Source organism: Penicilliopsis zonata (assembly GCF_001890105.1).
Source record: "Penicilliopsis zonata CBS 506.65 unplaced genomic scaffold ASPZOscaffold_4, whole genome shotgun sequence".
Lineage (NCBI taxonomy): Eukaryota > Fungi > Ascomycota > Eurotiomycetes > Eurotiales > Aspergillaceae > Penicilliopsis > Penicilliopsis zonata.
In genome coordinates, this window is record NW_019208914.1 from 425,361 (window position 1) to 445,358 (window position 19,998).

General features: G+C 54.3%; 9 protein-coding genes across 9 annotated transcripts; 2 read left to right on the forward strand and 7 right to left on the reverse strand.

Annotated features, from left to right (window-relative positions):
- Positions 1–48: 48 nt before the first annotated feature.
- ASPZODRAFT_62148 (hypothetical protein) lies at positions 49–3,647 on the reverse strand (the record flags this gene model as incomplete). Its single annotated transcript, XM_022729056.1, has 3 exons — positions 49–2,338; positions 2,388–2,739; positions 2,822–3,647. The coding sequence occupies 3 exons, from the start codon at positions 3,645–3,647 to the stop codon at positions 49–51; spliced, it is 3,468 nt and encodes a 1,155-aa protein (XP_022582734.1).
- A 501-nt stretch (positions 3,648–4,148) lies between these two features.
- On the reverse strand, positions 4,149–6,355 carry ASPZODRAFT_23879 (hypothetical protein). The gene is made up of 2 exons (XM_022727950.1): positions 6,281–6,355; positions 4,149–6,195 (listed from the first exon to the last, which is right to left on the reverse strand). Exon 2 carries the CDS (start codon positions 6,111–6,113, stop codon positions 4,476–4,478), a length of 1,638 nt encoding a protein of 545 aa, XP_022582735.1. The 5' UTR covers positions 6,114–6,195; positions 6,281–6,355; the 3' UTR covers positions 4,149–4,475.
- Positions 6,356–6,909: 554 nt separating this feature from the next.
- On the reverse strand, positions 6,910–9,675 carry ASPZODRAFT_165139 (hypothetical protein; the record flags this gene model as incomplete). Its single annotated transcript, XM_022726698.1, has 1 exon — positions 6,910–9,675. The coding sequence occupies one exon, from the start codon at positions 9,673–9,675 to the stop codon at positions 6,910–6,912; it is 2,766 nt and encodes a 921-aa protein (XP_022582736.1).
- Positions 9,676–9,940: 265 nt separating this feature from the next.
- ASPZODRAFT_2123531 (hypothetical protein) lies at positions 9,941–11,439 on the reverse strand (the record flags this gene model as incomplete). Its single annotated transcript, XM_022727816.1, has 6 exons — positions 9,941–10,314; positions 10,373–10,523; positions 10,588–10,787; positions 10,846–11,009; positions 11,068–11,251; positions 11,385–11,439. 6 exons carry the CDS (start codon positions 11,437–11,439, stop codon positions 10,190–10,192), a joined length of 879 nt encoding a protein of 292 aa, XP_022582737.1. The 3' UTR covers positions 9,941–10,189.
- Positions 11,440–11,608: 169 nt separating this feature from the next.
- Positions 11,609–12,828, forward strand: ASPZODRAFT_130186 (hypothetical protein). The gene is made up of 2 exons (XM_022722447.1): positions 11,609–11,989; positions 12,064–12,828. The coding sequence occupies exons 1-2, from the start codon at positions 11,930–11,932 to the stop codon at positions 12,568–12,570; spliced, it is 567 nt and encodes a 188-aa protein (XP_022582738.1). The 5' UTR covers positions 11,609–11,929; the 3' UTR covers positions 12,571–12,828.
- A 250-nt stretch (positions 12,829–13,078) lies between these two features.
- ASPZODRAFT_23883 (hypothetical protein) lies at positions 13,079–13,807 on the forward strand (the record flags this gene model as incomplete). The annotated part of the gene is made up of 3 exons (XM_022727951.1): positions 13,079–13,382; positions 13,445–13,690; positions 13,745–13,807. The coding sequence occupies exons 1-3, from the start codon at positions 13,311–13,313 to the stop codon at positions 13,805–13,807; spliced, it is 381 nt and encodes a 126-aa protein (XP_022582739.1). The 5' UTR covers positions 13,079–13,310.
- Positions 13,808–14,570: 763 nt separating this feature from the next.
- On the reverse strand, positions 14,571–16,796 carry ASPZODRAFT_1543128 (hypothetical protein). Its single transcript, XM_022726072.1, has 2 exons — positions 16,665–16,796; positions 14,571–16,597 (listed from the first exon to the last, which is right to left on the reverse strand). Exon 2 carries the CDS (start codon positions 16,390–16,392, stop codon positions 14,728–14,730), a length of 1,665 nt encoding a protein of 554 aa, XP_022582740.1. The 5' UTR covers positions 16,393–16,597; positions 16,665–16,796; the 3' UTR covers positions 14,571–14,727.
- An 832-nt stretch (positions 16,797–17,628) lies between these two features.
- ASPZODRAFT_62128 (hypothetical protein) lies at positions 17,629–18,414 on the reverse strand (the record flags this gene model as incomplete). The annotated part of the gene is made up of 2 exons (XM_022729051.1): positions 17,629–18,266; positions 18,324–18,414. 2 exons carry the CDS (start codon positions 18,412–18,414, stop codon positions 17,629–17,631), a joined length of 729 nt encoding a protein of 242 aa, XP_022582741.1.
- Positions 18,415–18,658: 244 nt separating this feature from the next.
- Positions 18,659–19,878, reverse strand: ASPZODRAFT_130189 (hypothetical protein). Its single transcript, XM_022722448.1, has one exon. The coding sequence runs from the start codon at positions 19,825–19,827 to the stop codon at positions 18,703–18,705; it is 1,125 nt and encodes a 374-aa protein (XP_022582742.1). The 5' UTR covers positions 19,828–19,878; the 3' UTR covers positions 18,659–18,702.
- Between the last annotated feature and the right edge of the window lie 120 nt (positions 19,879–19,998).

Consider the following 19,998-nt stretch of genomic DNA (forward strand, 5'->3'; position numbering starts at 1 on the left):
TAACTAGTAGATATGGTATAGTCAAGTCGAACAAGATGCAATTCCTAATTATAGCTCAAACTCCACCTTGCTTACTTCCGTCCCACCACCGCCACTATGATACTCCGCAGAAGGAGGAAGAGGAGGAGGCTGCTGCTCCAGTTCTCCCCGACCGATTTCCTCCGCCTCGGCGCCCTCGAGGAGATCGCGATCGCGTTCCCGTACGCTCCGCCGTTCCGGATCGGCACTGTACGCGCCTGCGCCCCAGCTTGAAATCCCCCCGACCATCAGCGGGGCAGACTTGCTGCCGCCGCGGTTAGTATGGTGATGGTGGTGGTGGTGGTGATGTTGCTGGTCGTCGTCATCTTCGTCGTCGTCGTCTTCCTCTTCGCGACCTAGGGCGTTGCGTTCTAGCTCGCGCTGGGCTTCGTCCATCTTCTTCTTCACCTCGGCGGCCATGCGGATCCCGTCCGAGACAATGTTGTCCAGGACGCCGCGCAGGCCGCGGGTCGGGGGCACGATGCCGCCCGAGGCTCCTGCGACGGAAGCGCTGTTGAAACCGGGCCCGGTGCCGGGCTTGTGCGGGGTGCCTAGATGCGAGAAGGTGGTCAGGTTCGACGAGAGGGATGTCGATGCGGCGAGCGAGGCCGGGATCGGCGTGTCGGATAGGTGGAAGGAGTGCGGGAAGAAGGACTCGAAGAACTGCTCTAGCAGCTCGTCGGCGAGGATCACCATCCGGAACGTCGGCAGCGTGATATGCAGTGGGTTGTTGGGGTCCAGCGCCGGGTTGGCACTCTGCGACGTCCGTTTGCTGTCTGGCGAGGGCTTGCTTGACGTGGGTTCGGCCGAAGCGGCCGGTTCACCCGGTTCGGTGGGTTTCGAATCATCCATCTCAATCAAGTCCTCATCGTCGTCGTCGTCGTCATCATCATCGCCAATAGCAAATGCGTCTAATTTCTTCGCTGCCTCGTCGGGACCATCCGTTGGCGTTTCCCTAGACGGGCTGGTCTGGCTGGGATCTGCGTATTCAAAACACCGACGGATAAACGCGCTGACACTGCCCAGGAACTTTTCGTCCGTGTTCAGAGTGTCAGCCTCTGCCGGCTCGTGAGCGTTTCGGTTCTCGTCAAGCGACGCGCTTGCAGTGACCATCCCCTCGAATCCCCGTCGCGACAGGAAGAGAAGCGCTTCAGACATCCGCAGGATACCCTCGCGATCAACCTGACCATTACCGTCGTCATCGTAGAGATCAAAGAAGTAGTTGATGTTGTTCATGATGTCTCTGGTGCCCTTGAGGCGTGCGAGCCCGTTCACCACGTTCTGCAGGCTCAAGCCTTCTACTGGATCGGTTGCCCACTTGCGGTAGAGCCGCTGCATGAACTCGTGGTCTGTGGGCTCCGGTCTCCCACTCAGTAATGAGGAGTTCTTATTGAGACTGCGGACACTGCCCCCGCCGTTGCCGTGCTGGTCCGAACTCGACTGCTTGCGCGAAGGGCCCGGTGAGTCTGTAATGGCCCATTTCGCTGTCCCGGCGAGGAACTCCCGGAAGGCGTTGTAATCCATGTGTGTCGGGCTGGGACCGAGACCGACACGGCCCACCTCTCTGTCTGCCGGGGGACCAAGGACCGAGATCCGCTCGATCTTCTTCCTTTCCTGCCGCTTCTTTTCTTCATCCAGCAGCTTCTGGCGCTGTTGGTAGTCGTACAAAACTTCGTAGAAGCGATCGTAGATGATGCCCAGATCGTCCACGCTGAGGCGCTTGCTGTCCGGTCCCAGGTTACGGATGGACGTGCGCTTGGCGAAACTTTCGATGCTCTCAAGAACCGCGTCCTTGTGTTTCTCTCGTTGCTCGGTGATCGTGCTGTGAGTGATGCCCGAGAATTCCTTAAACGCGACTACCATCAGCTCCTGGAAGCGGGTGATGGCTCGCAGCTTGGGGTTCTCCGACCGCGGATGGGCCGATTCGTCCAGCCGCGCAAAGTAGGACTTGAGGACCGAGATAAACGACCCGTCATCCTGCACGTCTAGTAGTTCTTCGCCGTTGATCCGAAGAATGGCTAGGCCGACTTGGAATAGAACTTTGGGACCCTCCAGGAAGAAGACGTCGAGCACCCGGAAGGCGAAAATGAGTGGCATGGAGTTGATGTACAGCGACAGGAACCAAGGCAGCGACACAACCGAGAGTTGTACGTCCGACTTGGCGAGATGCTCCCACAGGACAGGCATCGTCTTCTCCACGAGTGACTCAAAGACCTTTTGGTCCAGGAGCGTTCCGTACATGGTGGTCGAGTAATATCCAGGAAGCAGCCGATCACACAACACTGAGAGTAGGAAAAACGCCTGTGCCTCGGACATATATCTAGTTGGATTAGTATGATTTATTCGTCTTCGAGGGTTGCATAACCTACATAAGCAAAGCCGCCACCACGATGTTCATCGCCTGGCAATAGCCCACCTCGGTGTTAATCCAGCTGTACGCCGTTAGGACGCGTCGCAAGCGACCGATACCCTCTTCGCTCTGGAAGCCAGGGTACTCGGGCAGACTGCGGTTCAGATCTTTCTCGATCTCGTCGATTGCAAGCGATTCTCGGCCCGAGAACTTGGAAAGGGTCTCGTCGTATAGTTTTGGAGACCGTATCCGTAGATATAGAGACCCCGAGCTCAGTTCCCAGATTTCTCCGCGTAACCGATTGGGCAGGCCGACTCGGATGAGCTTGTGGAACGTCGGTTGTCGAATCAGTGTCGCGTTGCGACCATTTTCTAGCCAGGGATGAGCATCGTATTCAAAGGTGGAGAAGGAAAAGGGGGGGGGGGAAAGCAAAGAAGACAGATAAAATCTTACCCCGGAAGTACTCTCCCCATAGTCTCATTTTACTTCGATCTCGCAGTTTGCGGGCATCTCCCGGGTAGCGGAAAATCATACCCAAGCCGGCATCAGGCGGTTGGCGGACCTCGCCAGAATCAGCATCTTGCTGAGCCTTGGCTGCCTTGGCCCCCGAAAGAAGATACTCCGAGTAGCAGTCCGACACGATGGCACGTAGGTTTTCAATCTCCCTCATGCAATCGCGTAGGCCGCGTTTGAGACCATCGCAGAACCGTTCGCAGGCCTGCCTGCTCCCGACGAGCTGGACTGTGAAGCGCTGCGGAACAAACCCTGGCTCCTGCTGCTTGCTTAACGAGCCGTTCCACGTCGTCAACGCCAGTGAGAAGATATGGTTGAGCGAGTTGAGTCGTTCCACGCGCCGGATGCAGCACAGCGGCAGAGTGAAGCCATTGCCGGACGGGCCGGTGCCGTGCGTCTGTCCGGTCCAGCTCGTCGACGCGCTGAGGCTAGCCGAGGGGAGGAAGCTGGTCGGTTGGGTGGAGAAGCAGAGGAAGCGCTCGCTGAGATGTAGTCTTCCCGTGTAGCTGTTGCCGGGCTGCCGCTCAGCACCCTGTGTCGCACTGGACGACGACGACGCCGCGGCCGACGAGGTATGCGGAACGGGGAGTATAAGCTCTGCAGTGATCTCCTGGAGCGGGTTCTGAGAGTCTGGAAGGCGGAACTGCTGGCGAAACAGCGACGACTTGGATGGATTGCGGTCGGTGGAATTGAGGGTCGGGAGGTTGAAGTTGGCCGGATCAATAAAGGACTGCGCCTTTTGGACGAACGAGGACCACTGCAGCATGGCGGCGGGTGGATTCAGCCGGGACGAGATAGCTGTATCCTAGACTGGGGTTTGGAAAGAGATGAAAGAGGCAGCGAAAGGATACGTAATGGGGCATCAGCCAAGCGCTGACTGACTTGACTGGGGGTTTCTTCGGCTCAGGTCCGCGCGAGGCTCCAGCTGAAGCTCAAAGGGCGATCACAGACGGATGCAAGGGCGCCCACGGATGGCAGAGCATGTGGCTGGGGGTCATTGTAGGCGCAAACGCAGCATTTCTCGCGACGAGGGCGATCCAAAGCCGTTCTGCGTTGCTCAAGGGAGAGAGAAGGTCGTCGTCGCGGCTGGATGAAACGGAGGGGAAACATCACGTGATGAGCTACCCATACAAACTACAGTATAACTACTAATAGACAGTACAATGTACATACTACATAAGACGAGGACACGATCGACGGTAGATAACAGGAATCTAATTCAACTATTTGCAATGTATGTACATCCGCTCAACCTACGAGCAGAGCTATAGGCAACGGTGGTCTTCAATTTGTCTCTAAAAAGGTGGCCAACTAGACCTTGGGGATTGTAGCTCGCTACAAGGCTGAAACGAAGAAGAAATCTGAGGCAAGGAAGTCAGGGGAAAGGGGGAAGGGAAGGGGGGGGAGAGAGAGAGAGAGAGAATAGTGGAAACGGCGGTTAATGAGAGGCTATTGACAAAATAATGGACAGAAGAAAGGAAAATAAGAAAGAAGAAAAAAAGAAAAAATAAGGAAAAAGGTATGAATGAGTGTCGAGAGAGAGATGAGCATACAATCTCAAGAGTAGATAAGAGATCAAACCCGGGTTCGTAACTTAGTTCTTGTCGGTAGGAGCAGCATCAGTGTACTGAGGGGGGCATTCATCAGAAACCTCGGTCATCAGACCCTGCTTTTCACTGGCGGAACCGCGCTCCAGGTTGACAGCGGAACGCTGAGCGCTGGAACGGCGGTAGCGGAGCCACATGCAGACGATGGCCTGGCCGACGAGCATGCCCAGGGCGCTGGCAGCCAGGCCGGCGAGAACGCCGAGGATGGCGGGGACGACGATGAAGCGGACGACGCGCGAGAAGGTGTGTTTCCATCCGCTAGCGTGCATGGAGTGCATCATCATGCCCTCGCCATGGTGATGAGCGTGGTGACCAGCACCTTCACCGTGGAAGTGTCCCTCATGGTGACCCTTGAAGAAGTCACCCTTCTTGTCCTCATCCAGCATGAAGTGGAAGCCATGTTCGCCCTTGTGCTCGCCCTTGTGCTCGCCCTTGTGCTCACCCTTGTGCTCACCCTTGACGTGAGCACCCTTGGCAGGCTTGTGGTGACCCTTGGCAGGCTTCTCGTGCTCGCCCTCGGTAGGCTGGGCTTCTCCGGCTTCAAGGTCCTCAATCATGACGAAATCCATTTCTTCCTCCTCCTCGACAGGCTTCTCGTGCTCACCCTTGTGGTGCTTGCCATGCTTTCTCTCGGCGGTTTCTTCTTCTTCTTCATCATCGCCCTCAGGGTGCTTGCCATGCTTTCCGTGCTTGCCGAACTTGCCGGACTTGCCCTTGGGGTGCTTATCGTGTTCGCGATGGTCGGGCTCACCCTCTTCCATGTCCCAAACCTTCATCGGGTGGTCGCCGTGGTGACGGAAGCCGGAGAGGGGCTTCTCCTCGTCTTCAGGGCCCTCGAGGTGGTGGTGGTGGTGGGGGCGGGGGGGTCGGAATCCGTCAAACTTCTCGGCACCGGCACAGTCCATACCCTTGACGCCCGGAGGCTTGCCCAGCATGCGCGACTTGGCGGCCGCGAAGAGTTCGCGCATCCGGTCCATGACCAGATCCTTCAGGCACATGGCGCTGCCATGGCACTGCTTGCGGGCGGGGAGGCTAGGAGCGGTCTCTTCGATGGCAACCTCGGCGATAACCAGGTCGGTCTCGGGGGTGGTGAGCAGGGTGATGACAACGGTGTCAAGGGCCACGGGGTACACATCGACCGCGAGGACGGTGAAGCGGAGGCTGAGCAGTTCGGCGCCGGTCCCGTCGTCCGACGTGGCCACCGGGCTGACCTCGAGAGCATAGTCCAAAGACATCGGGTCGCCGAGCTGGCCATCCGAATCACGGTGCTGGATAGCCTCGATGCGCATGGGCGGGGGAGGGAAGATGGGGCGGTCGTTGGCCGTCAGGAAGTTGTCCTTGACAGTGAAGCTCAACTCCAGAGTCGTCTGCTCACTGTCGGTGAAGAAGGTCGACTCATCGTCCAGAATCTCCCGGAACGGGCACTCGGCACAGGTGAGGAACACTTTCTCGATGTCGCCCTTGTGGAAGGTGAGCAAACCCGACTCGGTGGTTTCGACGGTTTCGATCTCGGCGGCAACGACGTCAACGTCGACGTCGACGCCCTCCAGGGTATCCGGAACAACAAGCAGGGCGCTGGCACGCAGGGCGAGGGCGCCCCCTAGCAGAGCAGAGCGAAAAATCATGATGAATAAAAAATAAGCACTAGGTGTTTAAAGGACTGACATAAGTTGGAGAGGCGACACAACGGGCGGGAGAAGAGAAAAACTGGGGGTAATCAGTCGGCGAGAGGTCAAAACGGCGGCTCGAACACACACACAGCGTATTCGAGGAGACGATCGAGAGTACAAACCAGATAGAAAATCGTGTAGGAAGCCTTGCACCACGAAAGTATGTAGGAAATGGGCTGGAAGGGGGTGGGGAGGGGGGCTGTGCAGTGTGTTAGCACTGACTGTAGGCAGAAACGTATGTAGCACGGAGTATGGCGGATGGCGGATGGCGGATGGGCGGCGTCGTCGTCGTCGTCGTCGTCGCCCGGGACCGGGAGGTGCAACTGTCAACTGATAGGGCGGATTGCGTCTGCGTGTGGACGGGCGGGACGTGATTGGCTGTTGGGGCGAGAGGGTGGGGGAGGATGACGCATGCGCTAGGCTGGAGGGGGCCTAGTGCAGCGTGCCATTGTCACGAGTCTGAGTCAGCTGTGAAGTCACGTGGGCTACCACATGACACACACGTGATGTATTAGTCATTCATGTCATGTGACTGATCGGTATCCATTGGCCTCTTTACAACAATTACTGGGAAACATTATTCTACTGCACTCTCTACTGGAAGACTCTCTACGGAGGGGACGGACTCTACGGAATACTCTGTCCTGCGTGATCCAGACAAAATGATTAGGTATTAACGGTGCTAACTAGGTACTACTCAGGGGGATTCACTTACTTGAAACAAGCCAGGTCGTTGCTCTGATTCTACCGTCTATCCCAGGTTCACTCGGTCGGTATCGAGCCATGTCACAAAGTCGTAATTCAGAGCGTTGAGGAAGGTGTTGTCGCGTCGGACGCCTGCACGCAGCTCCATCAGTACGTCGGGAGGGATGTGGTTGGCCCCCATCCACGCCTGCCGCTCTCGGAAGCACGACCACAGGTACAGCATCACGGCGACCAAGATGGCTCCGGTGATGTGCCACGCGTCTGGCCGCGACGGGTCCGGCGGGGCCTCCGCCTGCACGCCGGCGTCCTGGCGAGAAGAGACGGGTCGGCCTGGAGGAGGCGCTGTGGTGGTCGGTCTGCTGAAGAGGCTGTCGTGGCCACCACCAGCTCGAGATCTCAAGCCGCCGTCTAAAAGCCGACGCCTCTTGACAGGATAAATAAGCTCATCTTCCGTGTACACAAGCCTGGGTTGTTTCCGGACCCGCACATGGCCCAGTCGCACAGGCGAGTGCCCTTGTCTCGGCGGCCGCCCGACGCGCGAAATTCGATTAGGGGCATTCTTGTCGCTAGGGCTGTCGTGGCCACAGTGGGGGCATGCATGCACCGGGGGGTGGCCTTCGTTATCGTCGATTGATCGTCGTCTCTTCTGTGATCCAGAGCCAGCCGAAGCAGCCTTGTTGTCCGCCTCCACGGTCGACCGACGAGGTCTAGTGGTCCCTCCAGGACTGCTGCTTCGTGTTGAGGATGAGCTGCCTTGTGATCGGGACCTCCAGCTTTTCCGTTCCGCGGCTTCGAGGCTTTCCTTCCTCGTGCTCTTCCACGTCGGGCCCATGTACTCACTGTTGTCATCGCTGTGGTCAGATATCTCGAGCTCGTTCAAATACCGCGGATGCTTTGAGCTCCCCAAGACGTCGTTCTCCGGTGCGAAGTCCATAGTGGGGGATCCATCAAAGCCCGCATCGCCTAATTCCTCTGAAAGAATCCTGGGAGGAGCATAAGGTCGAGGCGGAGAGGGTGGCTTGAACTGATGAGAGGGAGGAGGGGGGGCTGGAGGGGGAGATGGCTGAGCTAGAGGGGGAGATGGCTGAGCTTGAGGAGGAATTGGAGATGGGTGAGCCTGAAGAGAGGGGTCAGGAGAGGTCTCGGAACCATCAACCTGAGGGACACGGGGAGTAGGGGCCTTTGCGTCCGGCATTTGTTCGTCGTTTGCTGGTTGGTTTGGATGCGTACGGCTGAGCACCGGCTGGTCAAACATGGGATGATCTTTCATCGGCTGGTCATAGATCATCATCTCAATATCAGACACAGGAGACATGGCTCGAACAAACTCCTCGCCACCATGGCGGATCTTGTTCACGCAGTCCATGTCTTGGAGCAGTTCTCCCCGGGCCTCGCTCTGCAGACCCTTGACGGCCAGGAAGGCGTTCTCCGAGTCAAACGCCATTTTCGCCGTATCCTTCAGACCTCCCTCCGCAATCTTCATCGCCTGCTCCAAAGTGTACGTGCTGTTTTTCATCTCCAGCTCCATCCGCTGCCGCGCCGCGCGATGCGACCGGATCTGCGTCTCGTACACGTTAGCCGCCGCACTCACCTCATCGAGCCGAGCCTGCATCTTGGCCATCGAGGATCCCTGCACCTGGTTCTCCTTCTCCAAACGGCGGCACTTGTTCAACAGCGCGTTGACATGCGAGATCTGGCGCCCATGCTCCTCCATCAGCTTCGAGTTCTCCGCCTCTGCCGCGAGCGCATAGTTCTCTCGCGCCAGGCACTGCTGCTCCATGCTCTGAACTTGCGCAACCATCTCATTTATCTTCGAGTCGTGAAACAATTTCGCCGCATCGCCCTGGCAGATCATATTCTGCAGCTCGCACACCTGCGCGCGCAGCTGCATGTTCTCGTGCTGCGCCGCGCTGGCTGACTCCTGCGCCCACTTTGCTCGGCGCTCCCGCTCCTCCAGCATCATCATGTACCATTTGTGCTTGCTGATCTCCTCGCTCTTACTATTCCCGTTACCGGGGATGTTAGGAATGCCGTTTGGAAATGGGTTACCGAAGGCGTTACTCGGGTCATTGCCGTTGCCAAAAGGGTTGCCAAACGGGTTCCCCTTGCCTTTGCGATTGCCTTTGCCAAAGGGATTACCAAAGGGGTTTCCATTGCCGTTTCCATTGCCATTCCCATTGCCGTCGCCAAAGGGCTTCCCAAAGGGATTCGCAGTGCCGTTTCCATTGCCATTCCCATTGCCGTCACCAAAGGGCTTCCCAAAGGGGTTCACATTGCCGTTCCCATTGCCGTTCGCATTGTTGTTGCCAAAGGGGCTACCAAAAGGATTTCCATTGCCGTTGGAGTAAGGAAACCCGTTACCATTGCCATTGCCATTGCTGTTGGCAGTGTTGGCAGTGTTATTGACAGTGCCAGTGCTACTGTCAGTGCCGTTCGTAGTATTGGTACCAGTGCTGTTCGTAGTTCTGGTGTTAGTATTGGTCCCAGTACTGGCAGTAGTACTTTTATTAGTGCCCTTGCCAGTACCCTTGCCATTACCGCTAGTAGTGTTGTTATTATTATTCTTGCCGGTGTTGGGGGCAGTACTACCCGCGCCGTTTCCAGTGCCTTTATTATCATTGCCGTTGTCAATGTGGCGGAAATCTTTGTCGGACGGCTCAAGCATCCGCGGCCTAAGAGGTCTGTTGTTATTTGCGTTCTGCGCTGTCTGCTGGGGCGGTTCACTTGCTGTTGTCCTATGAGGCTGGTTAGCCAGCTGTAGTGCCTGGTTTCGATTCACCTGCTGCTTCTCTGGGGGGGCTCGCGGAGCCATTTTGACAGTGGGATGAGTTAGGACAAGAGTATCCTAACTCGAGCGATAGCTCGTAGTGCGTAACGTATTATCTAGAATTGTTAGTCAATATTACCGTAACAGAGGGGGGAGGGGGTTAAATGGGGAGTTGTGTCATGATCCAGCTGAAGTCGAGGGGAAATGGATATATATACAGAACCTTGAATGTGCAGTTTCTTTGTTAGACCAGAAAGGCTGAATAGGTTTGTTCTATTCATTATTGTTCTTCTTAGAGACACTCTGTGATCTGTTCTAGGTCTGTGAAAGAACCACTCGATGTGATCGAGGAATATGTTGCCGCCTTCTGACAAAAAAAGGAGTCTTTGAGAGAAAAAGAACGTTAGTTGGGTGGTGACTGGTGAGTTATAGAAAGCCTTTGTTCATTAAATTAATGTCCTGCTTTGTTGATATCCATGATCACCCTCGTTGGTGCTGGCTGTCTTTGTCTAAGAAAATCCTTTGTCACGATATTTCCCGGGGTTTCAAGTTCGATCAGCTACAATTTCGCCTTTTCCTTCTTTTTCCCCGTCACATTCTGGATCTCCTGGCCTGACAGGAGATTATCGGGATAGTGGCCGTAGCTGGAGCCGGTCACAGAGGTACGCCAGGAAGCGCCGTCCACTTGTATTTGTTAGTCTCGGTTGGAAGAAAAAAGGGGAATCTGCTTGGATATACGTGCCAACAAGAGTTTGACCGTTGACGTAGCTGCCTGTATCGGCGAAGAGGTAGACGGTGGCATCGGCAATATCACGGACAGAGCCGAGTCGACCGAGCGGTTGCATGCGGACGTACCTCTCTTTGATATCGGTGGGGAGAAGACGTTCGATACCCTGCACCATTAGCATATAATCAATGGAAGATTGATCGAAACATGATATAATATAGACCACTCACCTCGGTTGCAGCAATTGGACCGGGAGCTATAATGTTAGACGTCACTCCGAGCGGACCGTACTCGATAGCAACGCTGTTGGACAAGGCGTCAACAGCGGCCTTGGCCACCGAGACGTGGCTTTGGAAAGGCGTTCCCGTGTAATGCAGCGTGGCGCTGACGAAGATGATTCTTCCACCGGTCCCTGCAGGAGATGGGGTATCTAGGTGCACTTGAGTCAGCTTTGTAGTAAATGGTTTCTAGACTCCTGCAGGACTGACTGGTTGCCGAATCCACCCGGTGCTTGCCTCCCGATGTGACTAGGTGCGGAACCGTGGCTTTGAGTGTATTGTAGGAGCCCAGCACATCAATATCCATGACCGACTTGAACGCATTCACCGATAGCTGTTCGATGGACGCGAGGAAGTTCCCTGCAGCCCCGGCACTGAGAGCAGATCAGCGACCGGGTACCTGGATGCAACGGTTTACAGGGACGCACCTACATGACATAGTCGATTCCTCCCAGCTCCGCCACGCAGCGGTCGACCGCATTTTTCAGGCTGTCGAACTGACGCACGTCGACGGCCCCGATCCCCATCACCTTGGCGCCCGACCGGACGCTGGCAATCTCACGGGCCACCCGCTCGGTTTTCTCGACGTTGCGCCCGACGATGCACGCGTTGGCACCTAGATGGACAAGAGCTCACACCTGTGCGCTGCAGATGGTGCCAGCACCGCCGGTACAGAAGACGACCTTGTTGGCTGGAGTAGGGATCCGTCAGCACCTGGACGCAGCTCACTCGCGGGTTCCTATCCTTACTGAACAGGCCATCCCTCCATGAATCACTTAGATATTCAGACTTGGGTACAGCCATGATGGTATTGAGATAGAGAACCAGAAAAAGCCCCTATTTGTTGTAGCTGGGGAACAGTGCAGGAGCCCTTGTTGGGAAGGTATAGGAATAATTGGATATGCGGAGTAACGTGATAGCCGCGGCACCTGACACAGACTCGGCTGGGCACTGCTTCATGATTACTGATCAGCACTCGCGCCCGGCGTGTCGATACAAAGAATTCTCGTGCAGGATGGATCGAGAACAGCCGTGAGACGCTTCTCCCCTGCCGTCTTCGACTGGCCGATAGAGTTGTGGGTTCCTCTGAGTCTCATCAATCCCACCGCTGCCATTGGCCGAGAGCGCCCAACTCGGCGACGTCACTCGAACCGCTCTGTCACTCTTTCTTTGCGAGAAACAACGACAAGCACTCAGCCACTGTGCTTCTACGCGTTCGTTGAAACTGGGAAGGAAGCTATCGATTTTTAATCTTGGCCATCGAGAAACAACAGTTTGAATCTCCTGGAGCGTCATGGCGTGTCCCATCACTGTCTCCAAGTTCGTCGGCACGGTCTCTCTCGGGTTACTGACAGTACGCGCTGCGGATTCAACAAACCCCCCTAGATTGCTTAAGATTATCCTGCTGACTGCTCTTTTCTCATATAGGGCCTGTCGTATTCGAATGCTGCCATCACCATCCCCTCCCTTCAGCTCCTGCCGACTGCCGCACATGCCTCCCGCGCGCTGTCCGACGTCCAACGGCTCACCCGCAAACACGTCGTGCGTCTGACCAACATCACCACGGGATGTCTATTATTCTCGTACACAATCTCGCCGAAACACAGAAAACACCCGTATCTTGTCTGGATGGTTGCTGTGGCGGCCGTCGGCTCGTACGGAGTGGACTACTGGTTCCACCGCCAGCTGGGTGTTAAGGGCTGGGCTCTGAGCCTGTTCCGGGACAGCGGGCGCTTCTTTTTGTCCTCCAAGGGCAAACAGCCTGTTGCGAAGAAAGAGGACGATCTTGTCGTCGTCGAGGCGGAGGAGAGTGCCAACGGGGAGAGCGTCCAGCGGGCGATGGACAGGGAACGTAGACAGCAACGGATCCGCGTCTGGCTGTCGGGGACCGCGTTCGTGATGGGAATCGTTGGCCTGTGGGGGGATAAATCTTGAATTCCCCCTGACTATTTATAACTTATATCTTCGCTTTTCCTCTGCCAGTTTGGGACCCTTTTTTCGACTATATATATCTGGCGTTGAGGTATAGGTCCAAGCGCGATCGGTTGGTAAATCTCTACGGCGCCTTGGACTTGGAAGGATATCAAGCTTATTCAAGAAGTGCAATATCTACTATCTTCTCTTTATCCTTCTCTTTTGTGTATTTTACTATTTATACTGATTGAAATCAAGCTGGCTTGTCTTGAACGTGGTATCCCGGATCTATGCCTCCTGTTAATGGGGATAAGGCTACATAGCTATACTGTAATACTGTAGGATATCGTCCTCTGGATATAGTAAACTCCAAAGAAATCGACAATCTCTCAAGTTCACCGTCTCAGTCGTCGTGGGTAGGGCCGATGTCGATTAGTCAGCACGAAGGGTGCCTGCCTAATCAGGAAGCCCTTCACCGACCTCAAGCCAGCTCTCGACTCTGGATGACTTCAATATTCGGGGTTTTCATCATCTACAACTATCTTACATTGAGTCCTCTATAAGTAAATCATTCGAATTATGACCAAGAGATTGACCGAGAACGCGTCAAGGCCTCATTGGCCGATATACGCCACCTTTCCTGGGTCTTTCAGCCTCGTTGGCATCCCAAAGCCTCAGCACTTCTCCCACTCGAACACCCCGCCTTTTACTTCTATCCTGACAGAAATTCATTAGATTCATTGTCTTCATTCAAACTTGCAATGTCTGACAAGTTGAAGTGCTCGGCCGCGTTCCCCACAGTCCCATCATATCCAGATATCTCTGGTATCGGGGTGAGGCGCCTAATCTAAACGCTCTGAACAGACCGAAAACATGGACTGATATCTTCATTCAGGTGGTGCTAGGCTACGCGATAACCGGTTTCCTCGTGGTTGGCGTCCTTACTGTCTATTATATCTTCGCCTTTCGACCGGAGCTGGATCCATTCAGAAAGGAAGATAAGCCTTCTGAAAGTGAAGAAGAGACCCCTTTTCGGCCGAATCCTATAGACAACTTGATATGCCAATCACTGGAAAAGATTCGAATACGGGCCTCCAAATCGAAAGGAATCAATCAGCGTCTCGAGACGGCCTTGGCTAAGGTAGGTAGTAGCAGCTCGTTCAGATGATTCAAGTCGATTTACTCATATGACAAGTTTGTCCTCAGCATGAGCGACCTTCAGATAATGAACGGACTGTCTATCTTGATCACTGGATAATATGCCTTGGTAAAGTCGGATCTTTCGATTTACAATTGGCAGGTGCTCGTCTATCTCGCTTGGTTCTCAGCGCTGACGCACCTCTGTTGTCTATCATTCCTGAGAAACTATCTTTATAACCACCCTGGACAGCGCCTTTGGAGAAGCTTAGCTACTTTTGTGATCGTTTCCATGCTCTTGGTAGCGATTTTACCAACGAGCAGCTTTCAGTGGGATGATGATGATACTAATCAGTCATCGCCTGGCCGACCTGCTCGGTGTTATTTTGGCAAATTACCTGATACCCATTCTTCTACGTTTGACTCCATGGTACTCTCCATGGCTCTGCTTTCTTTTGGCTTTATCTTAGTATTGAGGCCCTGGTCTTCTCAGCCAGTGGAAAAATCGACATCCTCATTTTCTTTTTGAGATGGCAAGAAAACCGAGTCTTGGGACTTTTCTTGCCTCTCGCCCAAACTTTGAGCTTCTCTTCACTGCGTTTACTCTTGGAAATTGCTTCACAACATAGTAAACTGAAGTTCCTACAAGGGAGGCTCCACCTAGCAGTGAGATTGATACTGTTTGGATGGTATGCATACCTCATCATCTCTCCCCAGGATGGAGCCATCTTCAGCTACATCACATTAGCCATTTTATTATACCCATCCATGTGTGTTTTATTTATCTGGTTCTTCATGATCAAGGAAATACGGGTTTGATATGTTACTATTCCTTATTTTGAAAAGTGATATACCTGCAAAAATTGCTACGCATGTTGAGATCTAATACTATAATTTTCAAACGCAACGCGTTCAAAAATAGGAAGCCTTCGAATAATGAAGACACCCTTTGACATCATTTCATCCTATTAATATGACTGCAGTTTTTCTATAGTAGTCCGTGTCTACTCCATGCTGATACCTGCATGACATAGCGTTATGTTATCCCCTGACAATGCGGAAGCCTTTGAATGTGGGAAGCACTGCCCGGATTTCCTCGGTATATGGAAACATTCCACCTGCGTAACAAGTCTGCTCGAACGCTTTGCCCAGGATGCTGCTACCCATATACGTCGACCTTGTGGTCGGGAGTAGAGTCTCATTCGACAGCTCGTCGATATGGGCCTTCCACTGCTGCGAGGCCTCCTCTGTCGCGTCAAGATACTTGATTCCTTGCCGCTCCATCTGCTTGATCGCGTCGACGACCCATTGGCACTGTATTTCAACCGCCGTGGGACCGTTGCTCAACAGTGTCGGTCCATGCGTTCCATACACATTAAACATGTTGGGGTATCCACTGACGGTCAATCCCAGGTACGTTCTAGCGGCGGCCTTCCAATCGTCCTTCAGGGTGCTGCCGTGGATGCTCTGTATACCCATTTCTGTTATTCCTCCGGTGACGGCGTCGAATCCTGTCGCGAGACCAATGATATCAACCTCGTGAACAGTCCCATCCTGCAGTTGGATGCCGGTTTTGGTCAATCCGACGATCGGGTTCTCTTTGATATTGACTACGTCGACGGTGGGCCGGTTGAATTGCTCATAGTAGTTGTTCTGCAGGGCAGGACGCTTGATTCCAAAGTGGTGGTGAGGTACTAGGGGGGCGAGGATGTCCCGTTTCCGAGGATCGTCGATGCCTTGACGCACCTTCTTCGCCCAAAAGTCATATACGACTCGGTTAGTTTTCGCATCGAAGAGGTAGTCTTTGTAATTCTGCAGCCAGAACCGGAACCCGCCCGCCTCCCAGAGCTTTTCGAGAAAGGCCTGTTGCTCTTCCTCGCTGTCTTGATCCAGTGTTTTCTCCACAAACGTGTAAAGAAATCCTCCAAAGGTACGTTCTCGTAAACAGAACAGGTCTGGATAGAAAGCTTTGCTCTGTTCTTGTTCCTCCCTGCTCAGTAGTCTCCGGCGCATGGGAAGAGTCAGATTGGGCGTACGCTGGAACACGCGGACTGAATCAGCGACAGGACCCCAGGCTTGTGTGAGCTGTACTCCCGAGGCGCCCGTGCCGATGACAGCGCACCGCTTGCCGTGCACATCGACTTCTTTTTCTGGCCAGAAAGAGGAATGGTGGATTACACCCTGGAACCGGTCGAGGCCCTCCCAGTCCGGAATGTATCTCTTTGCGCTGAACCCGGCGGCTACGATCAGATATTTGGCCCTGGCAGTTCGCCCATCGGCCGTGCTGATGTGCCATCGGACCTCGTCATGATTGAAGTGGGCCCCGACGACGACGCTGCCAAACGCACAGTCCTTGCTGATCTCCAGTACCTTGTCCACATGGTCAAAGTAGGCCCGCAACTCCTTGTAGTCGGGATAGTTCGAGCTCCACGTCCAGTCCTGCCACGTCTCGGGGATCGAGAACTGGTACACGGGGACCTCGGAATCTACCATAGCGCCCGGGTAGCAGTTCCACTGCCAGGTGCCTCCGATCCCTTTACCGGCTTCATAGATCACCGCCGAGAGACCCTGTTTGCGCACCTTGTGCAGACAAAAGATACCCGAGAAGCCCGCACCCACGATGAGCACATCCACTTCGAGATTTGCCGCATAGGGAGGAGAGCTCTCTTGGGGAGTAGATGAGAAGTCCGTTAAACTTGATTTCATTGTGCCGGTTCGAGAGGCCGTGGATTTATTTTGGAAGGCTGAAAGGAACTTATCTCATAGCTGACTGAGAAGTGAAAGGATTGCAAGCTCAGAGGGTCTTTTACACCAAGTAGTAATCCCCTCTTTGTTCAACCCTGTCCCCCCGCAGGAGGAGGTATATCATTTAAGCGAGGTAAGCAACATACCTATCTAGGTGCAGTACCTCCTGCATGCATTAGCACAGTGACAGCGGAATTTCAGTAGCACGCATCATTTAGGTAGGTGATGCCAACTTATGCCAGTTTTCCTCTCATGTCCGAGAAACGCAAGTCAGAGGTGTCGCCAACCTCTCCATGAGAATCACACAATGGTCTGTGTTCTTCGTGCTTCCTCATAATGTAAGCTTATATCTATTAACTACCGGGGCGAGTGCATATGAGACACAGCCGAGGTTGCAGTATGCATAGTGCCTGGGTATTTGATTTACCGTGGAAACAACCAATATGACCTGAGAACGTGAGTCGAGAAAACTAATGAAATTTAATAAGAGACAGATTGATTGGAGGATCTCATAGAAATGAGGGGTCCTGCGATAGAAATTAGCTGCCTTTTTATGCTCCCAATTCCGAGGGCTACATAAGACTTTCAACCTGCAGGCAATATCCCAATAACAGCCTCAATTATAATCACCATTTGTCTGTCCATCAGAGGAGTTCCAACAAGCTCTTCGTTTCCATTATACACTAAGCCCCCGGATTCCCCGACCATCCAGCGTCACATCGTATGGGTGGTGATAGAGGATGTGGGATAGATGGATATATCAGATTCTGCTGGTACGAGAATTGCCAACATTCCTGCAGTGACTCCGATACGCCGACTTTGGAAGATAGCCGTGCATTGAGGAGCAATATGAGCGGTTTTTGTAGCAAATCGATCCGTACAAGTCCATTTCGAAGCGACGAGATTTCTTAGGCTTGAATCCTGATCAGCGTATATACTAGTAATCAATAGCAGCTCAACTTACCAACGCTGTTGCTTCCAGACTCCAGACGTAGGGATGATGTGAGGTTGAAGTATTTCTGTCAAGGAAAGAGCGGAGGTGAGTCAGGCTGAGGATGGCGACTTCCCAATTAGGCAAGGACTCCAAGGCAGCTCAACATAAAACATTCACAACATTCGCAGTCACATAAAGAAAGGCCTGGATAATTCTAACACAAAACCCTTCCCTATTACATTAACAGCATCTGCTAACACACTTTAATAGACACAAGATAGATAATTCATCACCCCCACCGCCACCAACACCATCCTCCACGAAACCCTGAACCGTCGAGACCCAATACTAGTTGACGCAGTCGCACTGGAGCCAGTTGCAGTTGACGTTGACGCCGATGAGCTGACACCAGCCTGCACCCACGGCTGCGCAGGCAGGGTATCCGGACTGTCAGCCTCCGTCTCGGCGCTGAGCACCTTGTTCTCCAGCAGCGCGCAGTCGACCCGGTCTGCCGAGGCGGAGATGCTGTTCGTCACCTCGATCGGCCAGTCGAAGACGGTATAGTAGTCTGTCCCGTTCCATCGGAAGGACTGGTGCATGGTGATATTATATGTGCCTCGATCAGAGGAGGAGGAGGAAGAGTCTCCATTTCCTACCAGACACGCCGGCCAGATCCAGTTGACGTGTTTGACGGTCGAGGAGGGTTCGAGTGTAAGAACTGGACCGACGTATGCGGTCGAGTTATGTGCTGGCTCGGTGCCGTTGGAGATGGTGAAGTTGAGGGATTTCTCATACGAGGTCAGGAACAAGGTGATGCTGTGGAAAGTGGTGGACGAGTCGTTCGACGGGGGCCACGGAAGCTGGCCATCACCGGAGACGTCGATGGCGACCTGGAGGTTATCTGTGAAGGAATAGTCAACCCTCGTGGCTAGTAAGTAGTTGGTGGGTTATGATCTACCTCCTCCCAGCGGGGTGTTGGGCTGCGGCGAATCGACAATGGCTAACCCGGGCGTGTATAACTGCCCATTGACGAGGGTGAAATTGGACATTTTGGCAGACGAGAGGGGAATAAACAGGAGAGCTGTTGAAGAGGGAATGGCCAAGGGAGTTAATAGTTATGCGAGATGACCATTCAATTTTTAATTAATTAATGAATTAATTAATTTGTTCGCTATGGGGGTATACGAAGTAGTACTGCGTCGATCGATTTAATCTCCGACCCTGCACTAACGCAGGGTCTCAGAATTACCGGATATTGTGGGTACTGAGACCATGAACAATCATCAATAGAAACAACTGTTCTCTAGAAATAACTCTTCGCTAGATGATAGTTCAACTTATAAATCATGGCGATGGCGTCTCCAGGTGATGGTTTTCGCCCGAGGCCCTCTGCAGTCATAGGTGACCATAACCGTGTCGTCGTCCAAAGCCATGACTCCCGGCCAGACGCTGGCCTTCTCACAGACGACCAGCGGGGCCCCCCAACGGATCCGACCATCCTGCGGCGGACCAGCGAAGACCACTTTGATGGCGGCATGCTTCACCCATTCCACACGGTCGGCATCCTCGTCCGTCATGAAGACCGCGGCCAAGCTCCCGTCTGCAAAGGAGGCGATCTGAGGGGCGCCCGCGTTGTGGCCCCGCGGCGGCACATACACTTCATGGCGGTGCTGCCAGGTCGCCCCGTCATCGTAGGAAACGACCGCCTCGACGTTGAAGGTGCGGTACCGCGTCGTCTCGAAGACCATCACCAGCGCCTCGCGGCCCGAACTGGCATCCCTCGTGACCGCAATCCCCGTCATCCCATCGCGCAGCCGCTCCTGCGCCCCCTCCACACACACAGGCGCAGACCAGCTGCGGCCCTGATCCCTGGATACCACCAGCATTGTGCGTTGGTCGTCCGGCGCAAACTCCTGTGAGAAGGTCATCTGCACCTCACCGCCGCGCCCGAGCCGCATAAAGGGCTCCCACAGACCTAGCGGAGCCCGCTTCTCCGCCGCCTGCGAGAGGAACATCCAGCTCCGCCCGCCATCCGTCGACTGGCACACCGTGATCCGGAAATACGTCGGGCGCCCGTGCGGGTCGAGATCATGGTTGCGGAAAGCTGCAAGGACATGCCCGGGCCTGATCTCCAGCAGGAACAGGTTATCCACGTCGCCCGGCCCGCGGGTCACCTCTGCAAAGGCGGAGAAACTGCCTGCATTGTCGATGCTCTTGGAGATGCTCAGCACACGCAGGCCATTCTCCCGCCGCGTCATCGCTGCCAGAATGGACCCATCGCTCAGCCGTGCCAAGCGTGGATATGTGCCGCGCTCGCCTAGGATGCGCTCGTGTTCGTGGTCGATAACTGCTCGCTCGGGCGGGGAATTGTGTTGCGAAGTAGGTGTAGTAGTAGTACTACCGGGCAGGTCGAGGTCGACCCCGATCTTGTGCAGTAGCTTCTGACCGAAATGCGAGGCCATGGTGCCAGAGAAGTTGTTATTGTTCAGAAATCCTGGATGCTGGAGGAAAGAAAACAAAAATGGGTGCCTGAAACCTCGGGGGGACTGACAGCTGGTCATATGACGTCATGTGAGATCACGCGACTTGGGGTTTCCATTTCGGGACATCCCACAACAACCATTTCTCAACAA